This window comes from Episyrphus balteatus, chromosome 2 (genome assembly GCF_945859705.1).
Source record: "Episyrphus balteatus chromosome 2, idEpiBalt1.1, whole genome shotgun sequence".
In the NCBI taxonomy this organism is placed as follows: Eukaryota; Metazoa; Arthropoda; class Insecta; order Diptera; family Syrphidae; genus Episyrphus; species Episyrphus balteatus.
The window spans coordinates 78,657,696-78,676,270 of NC_079135.1; the positions used below are offsets into that span (position 1 = coordinate 78,657,696).

The following is an 18,575-nucleotide window of genomic DNA, read 5'->3' on the forward strand; positions in this document are numbered from 1 at the left end:
GTTTGAACGTCTTGAGTTAGCGGATGTCTTTTGTAAAATAAGTCTATTTGTTGTTTAAAGTTATGTATAAATTAAAACAAAATTGGAGGAACCAAAAATTAAAACATTATCGTGAATTGACCTTTTTTTTTGACTAATCACTGAATTCATCAAATAAAAGATTCATTGCTCGAAATTTTTAAAACTCAACATTGTGAATGAGACGTTAAATGTCATTCATAATTAGGTGTGTTCCTTTCCTTGCAAATTAATTTAAAACAAAAACTGCAGGTTGCATTCATTTGCAAGGCTCAATTGAACGCACCTATTATTTCACTAGATTCACAATAGATATGTTGAAAATAACATAGGAGTGTGTCATGAGTCAAATGTAATCAGACGTTTAAAAAGTCTAGGCAAATCTGTCTGCTACATGCTAGATGTAAGCTTTTTTTTACGTAAACATTTTATAGGATATAAGCCGTTATAGACACACTTATAGACCAAGTGCGAAAAAATAAACACTTCAAATAATAATATCCGGTTTTGTAACTAGTTAAACAAGCCCACACAAGGCCTATCCAAATTAAAAATAGAAAAATCCAAATATAAAAATGAAAAAAAAAAAAAAGATAAATAAAAAATAAATCTACCTATAAAACTTTCCAAGGAAAACAAAATACAAACTATCTATGTAGCACAACATAGGTATAGAAAAAAAGTAGGCATGCTGTTGCTACTGGCGCCACATGTCATGTCGCACACGAAACTCACTACCTTAAAATGTTGACATCGTATAAATACTCGTACTCGTATATCCGTCATAAGATTAGCAATAGAAAAAATAAGAGAGCAAAGCAACAACAACAACAAAAAATTGCCAATTAATTGGTCATTTAATTAAAGTCAAGCTTGAGAAATACTACACTTAACTCGGATATAACAACTAATTTGACAGTTGGTAGTAAAAAAAAAAATATAAAACCAAACAGCCTTATTGATTACCGACTTGGATACAAAAATAAATGGTAATGTGTAAACAATATCCATAAATGATTTTTTTTTAGATTTTTATTGAAAGAATTAATCTACATGTCTTCACGATCAAAATTCCAACTGTCAAGTGTAGAATAAAGAGGCAAGAAAAAAATTATACGCGAAAAAAAGTACCTACAACTTACATATACGTGTCTGCGTGCTTTTATGGCGCCAGAAATTTATTTGTTTATCGCGAATATACGAACTTGTGTTTATGCCAACTTTCTGATAGCATCTTAATTATTTTTTTTTTAATTTTATACTTTTAATGTTTCTTTAACGAAGTCAAAGCTTTTTTGGGGCCTTTAAAGGAATCCTAAAAAAAGCCGAATGATATGATTACACCTGTTATACCTGTAACTGTATTTGGCTTTATTCAAAAGTGGTAATACAACGTAGACGTCGACGACTACGTCGGCGGCGACAGCAGTTGGCGGCCTAGCCTAATAAGGTGTGCCCAAATGTGGATGCACTTTTCATTAAACGTTCCAAATATTTGACAATTGAACAAAAAATAAACAGAAAACAAATTAAAATAAACAAATCCATTGAATGTTCACAATTGTTGTACTCAATTAAGAGCACCAGTGAGCGACGTATTTGAATTTGTGAAGTACGTTCGGCGCTTTATTGGCACCATAGCAGCGACCCCGACCAGCAATCAGAGCCAACTCTATCAGCAATTATACGAATAGGTATGGTGAGAGCGGCACAACTTACGGAGGGGCATATAGAATAGTCCGAGTCTTTACTATTTATTCACAAGCAAAAAAAGCTAGCAAACTTAATAAAAATACAAACTGATTTTTCAATTAGTTTTTAATGGATGAGGTGGGAAGTAAAATACCTCATTTCCCATCAAAACATCAAACGTGAATAAATTGAATTGATACGTATAGATTTATTTGTACGTACTACAACACTACACTTTATACACCACTCATTGTGAATTGATTTCGACGTGAATGAAGTGAATGTTTTGAGTTCTTTGCATTTCATTTTGATTATATGTATATGTACATTTATATTGCGAAATGATTTTGTACTATATGAATGGCGCCAGAGATTATTATTATTATTTTTTTCACACCCACATTTTGTTGCATTTTTATTTGTTTTTACTCGTAAAGAGAGAGTTTTTTTTTTCTTCTGTGTAGAGTGTTGTTTTGTTTTTGTTATATGTTTGTTTTTATTTTGTTTTGGTTTTGAATATTATAGACAAAGAGTACTTGTTAATTAAAACAAAACAAAAAAAAAAAATTATATAAATAATCTCCGAGTTATTCAGGTCACCGACCGTGCTTACTATTTTACTACATCTATATAGGTATTTATAACAACTACATGACTTATCAAAGCAGCGCACGGTGTACGTGTTAGGATGACGGATTGAGTGATTGAAGTCAAAAGGTGGTTTTGAGATTATTTTTTTTAGCTTGAATTTACATATCAACATACTTAGTTTATGTACATAGAGGGTGTTTTGGTTTATTTTATTTAAAATGTTAATTATTGTGAATTATTGTTTATTTTGAATTTATTGGGTGTGTTCAAAAACATTATCATTATCTCGGATTACCGTAAATGTGTGTCCTAGATAGACATTGTATTTGTAGAGTACTGAACGCACCCATTAAGCACAGGTTACACTTGGCTGGTTTGCAGCTCTTATCGCTGAAAATACAATTCAATGATAAGTGTCGCATAATAATTCTATCTTCTTTTATATGTTGAGGAAGACCATCTTTCATCTTTATTTAGTTAAGCTTGTTCAATGTATTGGTCTAACTCCCATTGAACACAACTTTGTTTGACAGTTCACAATTGCAAGGCAACCATATTTTGAGAAAACTTATTTTTAGTTCTGTTTGTCTACTTTTTCCAAAAAATATTAGGTTATAAAATTTCATTTGCGATTTGGTTGAGATGATTTCGAAATTGCGAAATTGATCACGAAATTGCGCAGTTTTTTCGGATGAGGACCTAATTCCAAATTGACAACGTCACAGTTCCATAGTTAATTTGATTTATCAGCATGAATTCGTCTGGAAATCAAATCCATTCAGGAATATATTTGTATTTGATGGTTTCTTTTATATTTTAAAAAGGAAATTTGGTCTAGCCAACTAAATGCAATCTATAAATTCAAACATACTTATCTTGTTATATAATATTTTTTCTCTGAATTTCATTTAACGGACAATACCTCAATTTTTAGCAATGTCTATAAAAGACTTATAAGTCCAAACAATATATTTTCTGGTTGAATGGATATCGATTAAAATGAACTTAAATAAGAAAAAAAAAATAATAATAATAATGCAAATGTATATCTCCAAGCCTTTGCTGCAGATAATTCAATTAAAAATGATACAATTTTCGCTTGTTTGATTATTTATTGTTTTTTTTTTTTTTTCATTTCTTCAAATCCATCAATTGTTCAATGTTCAATATCGTTAAAGTGTAGTCAATTGAAATGATTGTTCTTTTTAGGTTGTTTTAATTTTTTTTTTTTGTTCTGTTTTATAAAACAATTGAATTGATTTACTGGCGCCACCTATTTTTAAGTGTAATAAAAGTTGTTTTTTGTGTTCAGTTTTTTTTTTTTGTTGTGCTCTTGAATAATAACATGTAGACTGATAAATATTATTAGAATATTGATCATACAAGTTGTGATGTAAGTAGAGGTACTCGCGTATAGTGAATAAGTTCAATGACCAAATTACTTGATTTTTATCAAAAAATAAAAAAGTAAAACTAGGTCTGGTATTATATCAGTTGACAAGCAATTCTTTTCCAAAAAATAAATAACTTGTCATATTGAAGTGGATACATTCAGATTTCTAAGCAGCAAGAACTCGAGCGGACTTGTTATTTTTTTTAGTAGTAGGTACCCATTTGATTTTCGAATTTCGAAGTCGAAAAATATGCACAAGTTTTTTAATTAATTAAAAACTAATCAATTTTTTCTTTTTTTTTCTCTTACAGCTGAATGTCAATTTGGAAAAACTTTACACGAGCTGGGTTCAACATGGTGGGCGGATTTGGGTCCACCTTTTGGAGTTATGTACTGCATTAAATGCGAATGCGTAGCGGTAAGTGTTTAATATTTATTTAAGTTTTCTTTTTTTTTTTAATATATTTTTTTATTACCTTCATTCATGTTATTTATGTTTTAATATCTCATTTCATTATTGGCGTCACTAGAAAAACAAAAGCAAAAAACTCAAATAAAAAAAAATGATGAAATGAAATTCATAAATTTATTATTATCATAAAAATTCGGAAAAAATAAATTCGCAGACATAATAAATTAGAATGAAACAAAAACAAAAAGAAAAAATATATAAAAGAACGCCATTTGCATTGAAAGTTTACTGCGTGTTGAAATGCTTTACTTGCCGATTCATCTGAGTAATATTTTATATTTATTTGAAACTTGGATTTAAAATTGACTTTTGAAGTGACAGCTCATAATCCGCAAGCGCAAGTAGATTAGCCATACTAAAAACGTCAAAAATGTATATGTATATACCTATATTTTTTTCTTCATAAAAACTGATGCTAATAATAAGCGTGCCAAAATAAATTTTAAATAAAAATAAAAACAAAAACAGAAAATTTAAATATCAAAACTAAATTATGTTCCTCAAAATGATGACTAATTCAGCTGGAGTAGATAGAATTTTAAAGAATTTTTATAGAAAACTAAATTTATATATCAATTTTGTTTCAAATCTACTACATTTTGATGTCTTTCATTTTGAAAACTTCACGATATAAATTTATTTTTAGTTTTATTTGGTTTTTATTGAGGGAGCAGTTATAGCTCAAATAAAAAATAAATTATCGGTCTTTATTTGATTTTTTTCAAGACATAGACGCAACCCTACAAACACCTGTTTTTTTAGTGTTTTTAGGGAGTAATTAAATTAAGGTTAAAAACGAGTTCAATCTAGATTTATTTTTAGTATTGTTAAAAATAATAACAATAAACTTCATCAAAGGAGTATATTTCCTTCCCAACAATACCTTAAATGATGCTTTTGCAAAATTTAACTTTGTTTAGTGTTTATTGGTGTTTGTTTGAAAAAAAAAAAAAAAAAAAAAAAACAAACACAAACACAAACATACAATCAAATGAAACACAGATGGCACATTAAAGTTATAAATATTTCGTCGGCAAAACTATCAATTATGAAGCCACCGAAGCCTGTTTGTTTCGTTTGCCTTCATCGTAGTAGAGCCAACAGAGTTATGTATTTTATTTTATTTAGTATGCGTGTCACATTTCAATTTAATCTAGATTGTGAATCTTTTGAATTATGATGCGTTACTCATCGACCTCCTCCTAATTGGATAAAGTCAAAATGACTTAATTGTAATTTCTTTTGACCATTTGTAGTATATTTTTTTTTTGTGATGTGTTATTGTATATTTAATTGAATTGAAGTTTTTCAAGAAATTTTGCCGAAATTTTTTATTTGAACTTCTGTTTCGTTTGGTAATATCCGCCCAAACACATTTTAGATATTTTTTATTTTAGAAATAATATTAAATTAAAAAGATTCTGGTTTCATACAACATAGAAGATTTATCTTAGGAATTTTGTTTATGTCAGAGGATAATAAATTTAATACAATACACAAATTTGTTTTGTTGGCAGTTGTCAATATGGCATTTCGCATATTGACACATCCAATTTGACTATAATGATTTTATTAATTTAATGTCAAATTTGACGGATGTATTAATTCTCACTCTATTATATCAAAATCATCTTAAATCAAAATTTAGGGAAATTGCAGTTCTATAAATTAAACGAACAGAACTCAAAACTATTTGATTACAATTTGGGTGAATATTAATCATGTTTGATTTGAAGTTGTAAGTTCATTTGTTTGCCAACGGATCTTTAATTTTGACGCAAAGATTGGAATACAAGGCGTGTTCAGATTCCTGCAAAAAAAATAACTAACCGTAAACAGGTTTACGTGAAGTCCAAGAGAATAGAAGATGATTAGGGATAAATTGGAAATATTATCGAATTCACAACAGATGAATAAGTTCGGTTTTAGATTCCACAGGAAGTTTGTACAAAATGTACAGAAAATGAAAATCGGATCACTAACCAGTTTTTTTGCTATAATTTGCCAGAACTCCTGTGAAATGTCAAAACATTTTAACAAACTACAAAATTAAACACCTGAATAAATTCTCCTCTCTTCAAAACAAAACAAAAAAACATGATAAACCGCAAAATAAAACTAATAAATGTATTTTTAGAACTAAATACCTATCTATACTTGAATATGTTTTTTTTTTTTTAAATGATATGTGCCACATAAATGTTTGTATATTAGCACACAAAAAAAAAAAAAAATATAATCAAAATCTATCAACATGTTCAACATACTTGTACCTATACCAACTATGTATAATACCAGCGCATATATTATACAAAATATTCGAATTATTTTAGACAAATTGATATCGTTAGTCGTCGGACGTCTGTCGGTCGACTGACGTGTGGGCCATAATTCCACAACTAACACTTCATATAACTTGTTCATAACTACAACTACACATACATATATGTAAATATATGTAGGTATAAAAAAAATATTCATTCATCGTCACGTCTGACTTTTTTTAGACAAAAAATTAAGCAAAACAAAAAATTAAACTAGCAAAAAAAAATTTACTCTCAAAGGCGCGCTATATTGAAATATCAAACCTACGATAAATGATATGATTACACTGGCGCCGGTAACTCGCGTAGAGGCAGGCAGAAAAAAAATATACTTTAAATTAACGAGCGTATAAGAAATAAAAAAAAAAATAAAAAATAATAAAAAAAAAAATACATATTAAATGCTATGTCTGCGAGTTTGCTGCAAAATATTAGTATCTTATATCTTTTGCCGTGATTTTGAATATTTTATACGAATTATAATAAAAATGAACAGCAATAGAAATAAACTTTGAATATATTTTCTGCTTTTTTTTTTTTGATTTTGCATATAATTTGATATTTTTATGATTTTTTTGTTTGTTTGTTTCAGGTTCCGAAGAAGCGTCGGATTGTCGCTCGAGTACAATGTCGAAATATCAAAAATGAATGTCCACCGGCAAATTGTGATGATCCAATTTTACTACCAGGCAAATGTTGCAAAACATGTCCAGGAGAATCCATTGGTGAGTACTTTTTAGAATTTTTTTTTTTACTTATAGGAATAAGGATATAAACATGTCACACAAATGAACGCATTTTACAGAGGTCTAATAATATAGAAATACAAATATTACCATTTTCAGGAATATGAACACTACTATTTCAAAATAGAGATTTGACAAAACATTTCAGACATGTTCAGATTACTGAGATTGTTTATTTCTTCTAGTACAATAAAAGAGAAATACAAATATTTGCATTTTCAGGAACATGAACACGAGGTTGTCAAAATGTAGAATTTATTCTGAGTAAGCAAATGAACGACTCTAGTTTTATTTGACCGACATTTTCAGACATGTTCAGATTGCTGAGATTGCATACATATTTCTTAAATTTTATAAAATTGGCTAAGAACTTATTTCACAGTTTACTCTAGCTTAAGTTCCAAGGCTGTTATTTTAAAATATAATTCGTTTAGGAACTCAACGCAAATTTTTTTTCTTAGACCATAAAAGACATAAAACTTCCCAACAAAAAATAAACACATATTCTTGTTTTAAATAATCTAAAAACAAATTAATAAATTTAATTCATATTTCAAAAGTATAATTTCAAATAATTTATTTTATTGGGTTAAAACCAAATAAAAAAGCAATGAAACAAAAATAATTTCATATAAATTATATTTTTTTCTAAACAAAAACAACAAAAAACCGATAATCATGGACAGGGTTGAAAGTTACCCACCCCCTTCTTCTCTATCTTCTATTGGCAAAGTTTTTAAAAGTATTCAAAAAAGAACAAAAAAAAAACTTTGTCTTAATCATCAAAGCTTGTGCGTTTTCACTACAGTTTCCAAAGACTTTTTAAAATTTCAAATATCACAGACATTGGTCTGTCGTAAATCAAAGAAATAAAAAAAATAAAAATAATTTTGAGTCAAAAATAAATGTACCTACCTACTACAAACAACATTGTAGACATTTAAATTTTTTTTTATAAAAATATTTTTCACATAAGTCATACACAATGATAAGCAATATAATAGGTTGATTGATGTAAAAAAATAAAGAACCTACTTTCAAAAATTTTATACATACACTCTTATATACATTTGGTTGTTGTCATTAAAATTAACAAAAAAAAAAAAAAGAATTTATAAAAAAGATAATTTTGAAAGACAGTCGATACTTATTTTTGGATATCTGTGCGAAGGACATCACACAAATTAAATTCCAAATTAAAATTTAAGTTAAAATGAAAATGAAGAATAAAAAAAAAACTGGATGAGATTTATAAATATGCGACACCTATTAGGAAATGATATATTCACTCATTACGTTTTTTTTTTGCTTTTGCTTTTTTTTTGCTGTACCATATCGCTCGTTTTGTGATATCTTTCCGATACGATGATGGGAAGAATTTTTAACTTAAGGCGGTCTTATTCTGGACGCCTGCCAGCCTGCCGTCCTGCTGTTGAATACATGTGTTTATTTATTTTTGTCGGTTGATTTAATTTGACTGATTTTACATCATCGGTCGTGACATTTGTTTTGACTTTTACTTTTTTTTTTCGTATGTATTTATTTTTGCAAAATTAGGTTGAAAATAAATAAATTCATTTTTGAATAAATTAAAAGATAAAAATGTTTTAAATCAACTTTTGAGAAAACGTACTAATCCCATCCCTCTGGTCATTTCTAAACAGGATTTAAGGTAAAAATTTGGAGTGCCTCAGGGGACTGTTTTTTCTTCGCACTTTTTTGCTATTTTTTTTCTTCAAGAACAAATCTTTCCGAGCAACTAAATAGAGGATAGAGGAACCATTTATGGAATCCTTTAGATTTGACAAAAAACGAATTCGCAAAAACGATCCTATTTTCAATCTGCTATTCCTATTATCAATATGCTCCTTTTTTCCGCTAATGAATGCGGTGTCTTCCACAAATAACTCTCTTTTTTATTACAAATACATTTTCTAATGACCAAATTAAACTTAAGACCTCACTTCAAGCCAATACTAAACAAAGTATAGACTAGACATAGATCTAACTATGTAGAATTTTTATGGAAATGGCTAAATTCCAGAAGTTGAAGTTGAGACTTGGATGATTCCTTTAAAAGATGAAGATGCACGACAGCAAAAAATAAAAAAAAAGAAGAACAAAAATTCAAACGTCTGTCCTGATATAAGCGTGCTTCATGATTCTATATTACCATAAGACCATACATATACTAACTTATATAAATGTAAGACCAAAAATATTTGTACTATTACTTATCTAAACGGAATTAAATATCTTGTGTAGGTAGGGAGGCACATAAGTGTATAGTATATAGGAGACAAAAAATTACAAAAAAAACCTTGCATATGCCCAAAAAGAAACCAGTACCTACCACTATGTCCAGTCCAGGTCCCAGTAGTGCTATCTCCTCCCGATTCACTACATTAAACCTACAATGCAACAGAGAGAATGCGCCTGCCATAAGCCTTGCTCGTCGTAGTCGCCTGCCTGACTGTAAACCTACCTATTTTCAACCATGCCAAATAAGTAGATTTTGTGTAAGAAAAATAAAAAAAATTAAAAAAAAAAAAAAAAAAATAAACACTCACTCACATATAGGTAGGTACTCTAGATATGGTTTGACAAAATAATGACCAACAACGTCGCCATCCTCGACCACTCTCTGCGCTGACCACTCTCGACGACAAAACTGACTACTCTTTGTACATCAGGCCAGGCTCCAAAGCCCCATCTCCCCGATATATATCGACGACGAATCCGATGTATGATTACTCTGTGAAGCCCAGTGCGCTCTGCGTGCAATTTTCACTTTTTATGAACAACTCGTTTCCATAATAGTAGGTAAAATTTTTTTTTAAATAAAATAAAAAAAAAAAGATTAAACAAGTTCGATCATCATCATCATCATCATAGCTAGTTAACAAAAATGTGCGTATAGCGTAGCTCCTTTCGCCTGAATTGGCCAAGTGGTTTTACCTTTGTCGACATCGTCAATGCCCAAACTCATTTGATGTTATCGTCATCTTCATCATCATTATCATCTTTTATTAATAAATTTTAACTTAGCTCACGGGTCGATCGTCCGACCATTTCAGTTCCAGAGCATGCATTTCAAAACGCTTCTTGAGCGCACTCTGCACGGTGCAAAGTTAAATAATACATAGGTTTATATTCGCGATTCCATAAAACGGGTGATGGCGTGCGACGAACAACAACCAACGATGCAACAACGGCCAAAGTATTTGTATTTTATATTTTAATTCCAGAGTAAATCCTACTTTGGGTGTAGCGAGCCCTCATCTGTCACCTTTGTTTTAATTTATGTCAGAACTGTGTAACACTTATGAAAGTTGACTTGTATAACGGTAGTTATACTTTATGGTTTTTGCAAAATTTAGGGCGACTCAACCTCGGAATATGTAATTGAAATACCTATGATGTGTCAAATCATTTAAGTTCAAGGAATGAACAGTTAACGAGGCATCATTTTATAGAAAACTTTGTTTGATAACAGTTTATATCAGTTTTTTATACAGTAAGCAAACAGAACTAAGAATATGATTGAAATATCACTCAGTTAATATTGGCATTTGAAACCATTTAAATTGTGATGAAAGACAGAGTTTTCTCAGTCAATTTCAATCCACCCATTTGAGTGCTCTGTTTTATAACAGATTATGTCAGTTATTTCAGTAAATAGTTAACAAACAGAACCAACACATAGAACTGAGTTCTCAATTATTTCCTGGCAACATGCTGCCAAAAAAGTAATCTAACAGAACCAAACTAGATCTAACCGCATGTGAAATCAGCACATATTTCCCTTGTCATATATACCTATAGGTTAGAGATGCCAATTGAACATGTCAAAGTTTCAAAAATTTCGTAAAAAAATAATCAAATCAAACAAAATTTTTTACATTTGAAACTATCGAAGTGCTGTTTGACTAAAATTTTTGTTTGAAGTTTAAAGGAATTTTAAGAAAATGTCTTTCCGTTTCCTCTTTCTAATTTTGACAGCTATCTCTAAGGCTGAATGCAATATGAAACAACGGTATTTTGGTTCTGTTTGTTTACTGTATTTCATTTGAATTGGGATATTTTCGGAATTCGTATTTCGTTTTTTTGTAATTGCGAAAAACTTGTCGAATTCATATAGCTTCCTTTCTTTGTTTTTTTTTTTTATTTTGAATACATGGTAACCCTAGATATTTAAATAATGTCCGATAACTATGATAACAGATTAAACATCAAGTGGGAATTGGAATTTAACCTTATTCTGATGATTATTTGATAATTATTGAAATTCCAAAGAATTCCTTTATCTTTTACAATCAAAAGGCTTTACACACTCTAGGTTATACCCAACTACAAAAAAAAAATGTCTCGATATGGTCACAGCACAAAAGGTTGAGTTGAAAAATTCTGTCGGCCTGGATGTGACCTACGAGCAACACTCTCAACTCAACGTTTCTATACACACACCAAAAAGCCACAAACGCATTCCAACCTCCTGATTCAAATTCTCCACACTTCGTCGTCTTCCGATCTCATTTATCTTCTTGAAAAGAAGAAAGAAACACTCACTTTATTCATTCATCTCCTCCGTTGCCACCGCACCAACGATGCGGCCGGTCGCCAACTCCTCTCGCTCCTCCCGATGGTTGTTGTTTTTTTTTTTTTTTCTTTTTATGAAGAAAGGAAAAAAGAACGGTCGGCCAACCCAAAACCTAACTACAACACTAAAAACATACATATAAAAAAAAAAACGATGGAATTCCAAATCCATAAAAATAAAATGGGAACCAAAGACGGGATAGCGTCTTCGCCCGTCGTCGTAGTCGTCGGCACATTACACAAAAAAATGAACACCAAAAAGACAGAAAAAAAAAATACGGAGATCAGGAGATAAGATCTGCGCTGCCACCACCACCACCATCGCCATCATCATCATCAGCAGCAGCTATACACCAGGCACCAGTTCTACACAATCCACAATCAACACCATAGCCGTATTAGCGACCGGTATGGTCCTTCGAGCTAGGTGGAGAGGAATCAAAAACAGATAAAAAACCTACCATAGGTATACAAGGTGTCAGATTTGTCGCCCTTCATTATAACACCACAAAATAATTCTCAATCTTCCCTACTAAGCCGACGACCGACGAAGCCCCTTGTGTGGAGTATTTTTTTATTTTTTTTTATTTTTTTTTTATTGGCTGCCTGCTCCACCATCAGCTCCATCTCCATCCGCACACACAGTCAGTCAGTCAGGTATAGAGCCTCCTCGGTATACAGAGCGGCACATATAATCATCGTTTTTCATCTGAAAACTATGGCGGGCAAGCAGTCAGGCCTTCTGCTGGCACTGGCACTGTCCCGATCCCGATCCGCAAAGCCTTTTACGCGGATGCCCATGGCTTTCTTTGGTGTGAAGGTTTTATACTGGCGATGGGCGTCATTGGCTCTTCGTTATATGCACATTCGCATTGCTCTTGCAGAATTTATAATATTTCTAGCAATCGATGATTTTGAAACCTCTCACATTTTAAGGCATAAGCCGATTTGCCGGTTGTCCCCGCGCGCTGCTTGTCCCGTTTAGCTTGTCGCCGTCCCCCAAACTATACCATACCAACGTATAGCTATAGTTTAAGGTTGAGAGAGAAAGAGGACTGGCTATAAGAAAGCAACAAGAGTCGCTGAAGCAGCAGTCAGTTAAGACTCATGCCATAATGCCCTGCCCATACTAAACCTTATTTATCCATCCATTCATCGTTCCGTCGAAATGACCTCGAGGTGTATATGGGTTTGCTTCATTTAATGGCAAGTAATTTTCAGATTTTAGCGCCGTAGAATTGTGCCATGTCCGAGTCGATCGGTTGGTCGTATATGAGATGTTGTATATTGATTCACCACGTCCCATTCAGTCAGATTAGTTAGTGTGTTGTTAAAAGGATACCCATAGCATAGCTAACTACATATTTATATACATATATGTATGAATGCATGCAGGCGGGTTTGGTTTTGGTGTGAAACGTCAAAGGTTCAATAAGATCTTTTTAGCAATAACATTCCATAGCTTTTGTTCATTTCAGAGTAATCGGTCTGGTTCAAACTGGCCGGTTTGTTGGTCGGTCGTTTGGCCGGCATACACACGAGACCGATCCCTTTGGCGTTTTTCTTTTCTCTTCTTAAAAAAAAATTGTTAAAAGGTTACCATGTAGTTAGGATTCAAAGACCTCTTATACTTTTAAGTTTCAGTTTAAAATACAGTTTCACAGGAGGTCAATAGGAAAATCTCCAACTTTAACACTCCCCGCCGATTTGTATCTAAAAATAAATCGTTTGCGCTTGAAAGATTTGGAGGTCTTAAACAAAAAACACAATTTTGCAATCCGTTTGATTAGTTCTGGGGGTCTTAAAATGCACATTCTTCACCCTAATAATTTAAGACTTATAAAAGAAATCTTTGCAGTTGTTTAAAAACAATTAGACTTAGGGTCTTACAAATTTTTTTGATCATATTTAGTTCAAAAACGAGAGAAATCTTCAAACTTCTATAGTTAATACCTAGATAATAAAAAATTTAAACAAAAATTCTCAACAAATGTTTGGAGGTCTTAAACAACAGAATTTCACAATTTATACCAGATTAATCCTATAGCTTCTTAGTTTAAAACTCATGTACACTAAGACGAAATTACAAGTCTTTGCAGTTGTTAATAATTGTGACTAGGGTCTTAATTGTGCTCAAATCTCAAGGTCCAAAATTCACCTACAACGATGATTTAGGTTTCCTCTTAGAATTCCTTATCCACTTTCAAAATTCCTTAACGTGATTATCTTTTCATAAATTGTCAAACGGCAACTCTTAAACAAAAATTTCCTAAGACCTTTTGGATTAAAAACAAAAAACAGAATGGAAATAACGAACAAAAAAAAAAAAAATTATAAAGCGTTAAATTTAAGATACTATTCAATTTCGTGATTATGTCCATTGATGTCGATCGGATTTTGTCGTTTTGAGACGGAATTTCCTAGAATTTTCATTAAGAAACCAAAGCCGTACAAAGTATTTTATGTTACCTTTATACCTATGCATCATGCGGTGCTTTTGTGTGACTGTTTTTTTTTTTTTTTTTTTTTTTTTTGTATAAGGTCCTACACGTTGTTGTGTGTAGTCCACACATTTTATTCTTTTCATTCACATTCCTTTTTGAATATCTCCTTAATTTTTATGCATTATTTTGTTTGTTATTTTTTCAGATCCGGAAATAGCCTTAGATGTCCCAATGCCGGTGAATAATGAGGAGGAGGAGCGCAACATGAAACGTAAGTATTTAAGAAAAAAAAAAAAAAAAAACCTACTATACTATTCCCATTGTGTATTTTATAGATTCTAACAAAATATCCCCTCTTGTATCTTTTCTTTTTCTTTTTTATATAGATTTTGCAGCCCTATTAACTGGAAGGACATCATATTTTTTGAAAGGCGAAGAAATGAAAGCCATGTACTCAACACACAATCCACAAAATGTTGTTGCCACTGGACGATTTTTGTTCCACAAAAAAAATCTTTACTATTCATTTTATGTTTCGAACAAAATAACCAGACCTCGTGCCATTCAATTTGTAGATGATTCTGGTACCATACTCGAGGAGCATAATCTAACGACACCATTAAACGGACCGTTGAGTGTTTATCAGAACACGACTGGAAAGATTTGTGGCGTTTGGCGTCGTGTACCGCGTGACTATAAGCGTTTGTTGCGCGACGAACGTTTGCATGTGGTACTGCTATGGGGCAGCAAATACCAAGCCGAACTGGCATTAGCAGGAAAAGTTGCCAAGTATACGGCACTTCAAACGGAGCTATTTAGTACATTGATGGAACCGGCGCCAGGAACTAAATCAGATCAAATGGCTGGAGCAGGTGGTACAGCAATTGTTTCCACAAGCAGTGGAGTTGCGTCATCCGTTCACTTGACACTGGTCTTCAATGGGGTATTTAGTCCCGAGGAATATGTCGATGCACCGGTTAGTATTCGTATTGAATCATCCGAACGTAAAGAGATTATATTGGATGAAGTACAGAAAGTACGCAAGCCATCTGCTGAAGTCAATGTATTGGAGATTTCATCACCAATTTCTATACAAAATCTTCGTTTACTCAGCCGAGGTAAACTTGTTCTCATCATTGAATCGAAAAAGAATCCAAATTTAAAGATACAGGGCCAAATTGTGACTCGTGCAACATGCGAGCTCTTCCAGACACTTTTGGCACCACACAGTTATGAATCTAAGGCTAAAGCAAGTGGACTCGCATGGGTATACATGAACACAGATGGAACCATGGCATACAATATTCTTACCGATCACCTTAATGCCAAGGAACGACCAGAAATCAGTTTGATTGAAGATATTGGCAAAAGGAAGACCGTTCTTGAGGATCTGACACAATCATTCAACTTCGATCAAGCCATTGGAACCATTGACAAGATCAGTCCCAAAATAATTGAATCTCTATATGGTGGCGATTTGGGAGTCAACATTGCAATTGAAAGTGATGCAAATCTAATTCGTGGTCGTTTAATACCACGTCCCGTTGCCGATGCTCGTGACTCAGCCGAACCAATTCTGCTGAAACGACAAGATACATCAAGTCCAGCTCATCTCATGGGAATGGCATGGATTGCCATTGATAATGATTGCAATTTACACTATGAAGTCACTGTTAATGGATATTTCAGTAATCAACAGGAATTCCAAATCTACCTGGAAGAGAAACCAATTGAGGCAATTGGCGCACCCATTACCCGAAAGATGTTGGAAGAATTCAGTGGCCCGTATATGGAAGGTTATGTGCTAGGTATGGCAGCAAATGAGCTCATAAAATTAGAAACAAGTGTGTGTTATTTGGAAATTTATTCAAAAGAACGACAGGAGCTCCTGCTGCGCGGCAAACTTAAATCAACCAAGGTGCCAAGTCATTGTTTCCCCTCGTACACTGATAACAATGTGCCGAGTGTTATTGTTCCGGGCGATCACAATGGACCAATTATACCGGAAACGGATACAAAATGTTATCATTCGGGACGTTTCTACGATGAAGCTGAACAATGGCGAAGCTCACAGGAACTATGCACAATGTGTGCTTGCCAGCATGGACGTGTTACATGCGATGCTATAAAATGTCCGACTCTGAAATGCCGCCAGGGTGAGGATTTGATTTTACGTGATGGTGAATGTTGTCCTACGTGTATTTCGCCGAATATAGTTTTGCAAACAAACAATTCAGCTGAACGTGGTTGTCGGTTAGGGGATCAGTTTCATTTGGCAGGTGCAACATGGCATCCATATTTGCCACCAAATGGTTTTGACACTTGTGCAACTTGTACGTGTGATCCGTTGACTCTGGAAATTCGTTGCCCCCGAATGGCTTGCCCAGCATTGACATGTCCCGAAAAACTAGCATATCGACCAAACAAAAAGGCCTGTTGCAAGGTTTGCCCTGAAGGAAAGACAACACAACATGGTGACAAGTCAGGACCAATCAATCCAAATATACTACAGGATCAGGCATCACCACGTGCTGCGATAAAATCAACCGAGGAAATTCTATCAAATGGAGGATGCAAAGTTGGAGCTTCACTGCATGAGAATGGTCAGGAATGGCATCCAGTTGTAGTGTCATATGGTGAACAGAAATGCATCAAATGTCGTTGCAAGGTAAGTTAATTAAAAAAAACCTTGAATTTTTTAAACAAAATCTAATAATTTTTCTTTTTTTTTTTCAAGGATTCATATGTATCCTGTCAAAGGAGATGCACACGGGCAGCATGCAACAACCGAGTGTCGTCGAAAAGAAAACCATTCGGAACGACTGATAATGACGAATGTTGTTCATCACAATGCCGACGATCACGGAGACATCAACAACACAGAAGGACGCACAGGGATAGGGAAGAAAAAGCAGCAACAGGATCAGCAACTAAAGCGCCTGTTGCGAGTCGAAGCTGAAGAACCATAGGCTCATTTAATGTTTAAAATATATATTAATCTATATTCGAAAACACTTAATTATATATTTATACATATAATGCACCACTATAGTCGCACGCAAAATACGCACACACATACACACATTGATACAGTTAACTACATGAGTTAAACATTTAATTTATTTCAAAAGGACCTTAGAAGGGATAATTGCAGAGGGGAGGTTTCCGTAGAATCACATATATGAATTCCAAAAGAAAAATCTTTTCCCAAAGCAAATAAATCCATTATTTGTAGGTCAAAATTGAAGAAAAAAAAACTTTCATTAAAAACAAAACAAAAAATCCCACATGGAAACACCAGCGTCGACTGGGGGGGAGGGGGAGTACAAAAGGCTTTTGATTTTCATATGAATTTTTTTTTGTACTGTTTATACTACTTAAATAAAAAAAATTCATAAAAAGATACATAGGACCATGTATATAAAAAAAAAAAGATTTATGAGAGATTTTCAAAAACAAAAAAAAAAAAAATTAGAAAGAAGAGAGTTTGCAGGACAAAGGCGCGCGAACATACAATTCACCCAACAAAACATCAAGAAGCATATTTTGAAAGTATTTTTTTTTTTATTTAAAAAAAAATTTACAAAATTTTGAAATTGCTTTTTTTCATTGAAATATCAAATAACAAAAAAAAAATGTTATTATAACAAGTTTTGTATTTAACTTGAATACATAATTTTCGTATGTAGTCATGGCTGAGTCAGTCAACCAAATGAATATTTTAATGGAACTGTTTGTTTGTTTTTTTTTTTTTATTTTTTTCAAGAAAACTTATTTTTTGAAAAAGGTGAATTTATTTAAAAAATAAAAAAATATATATATATACCCGCAAATCAATATAATTATAATAACAACAAAACAAAACATTTAAAACAAAACCTAACTGACAATGAATATATATTTCTTAGCTTTTAGTAAGTGTATTTTGTATTATAGAAAAAAAAATTATTATTTATTTATAATTAAAAAAAAAAACAAAAGAAATGAAAAAAAAAATAATACACACAACAACAAACTGATTTTTTAAAACTTTAGATTTAATGTTAGTTTTATTATGATATTTTAATTTTGTTTATTATTTTTTTTTTTAATTTTATTTTATTTTTATTTTTGTTTAGTTTTTATTATTATTATTATTATTTTTAATAATGAATATTATATTTGATAACCATTATTTGTATTATTTCGGCATAGAGTTTAAGAATAACGATGGAGCTTTATTAAATCTAATTAACCACAACAACAACAAAAAAATAAAATAAATAGACTATTTCAAAATTTGCAAAATAAAAATGA

General features: G+C 32.0%; 1 protein-coding gene across 2 annotated transcripts in view; it reads left to right on the top strand.

The window, feature by feature from the left end:
* The window catches only part of LOC129908862 (dorsal-ventral patterning protein Sog), a 47,918-nt gene extending 30,161 nt beyond the window's left edge, over window positions 1–17,757 (top strand). For both annotated transcript variants that reach the window (XM_055985667.1, XM_055985668.1), the window contains exons 3-7: window positions 4,006–4,112; window positions 7,083–7,215; window positions 14,485–14,550; window positions 14,666–16,947; window positions 17,017–17,757. In XM_055985667.1, coding sequence (XP_055841642.1) covers window positions 4,006–4,112; window positions 7,083–7,215; window positions 14,485–14,550; window positions 14,666–16,947; window positions 17,017–17,238 — 2,810 coding nt within the window. In that variant the 3' untranslated portion in view covers window positions 17,239–17,757. The remainder of the gene's footprint in view (window positions 1–4,005; window positions 4,113–7,082; window positions 7,216–14,484; window positions 14,551–14,665; window positions 16,948–17,016) is intronic.
* The last annotated feature ends 818 nt before the right edge of the window (window positions 17,758–18,575 follow it).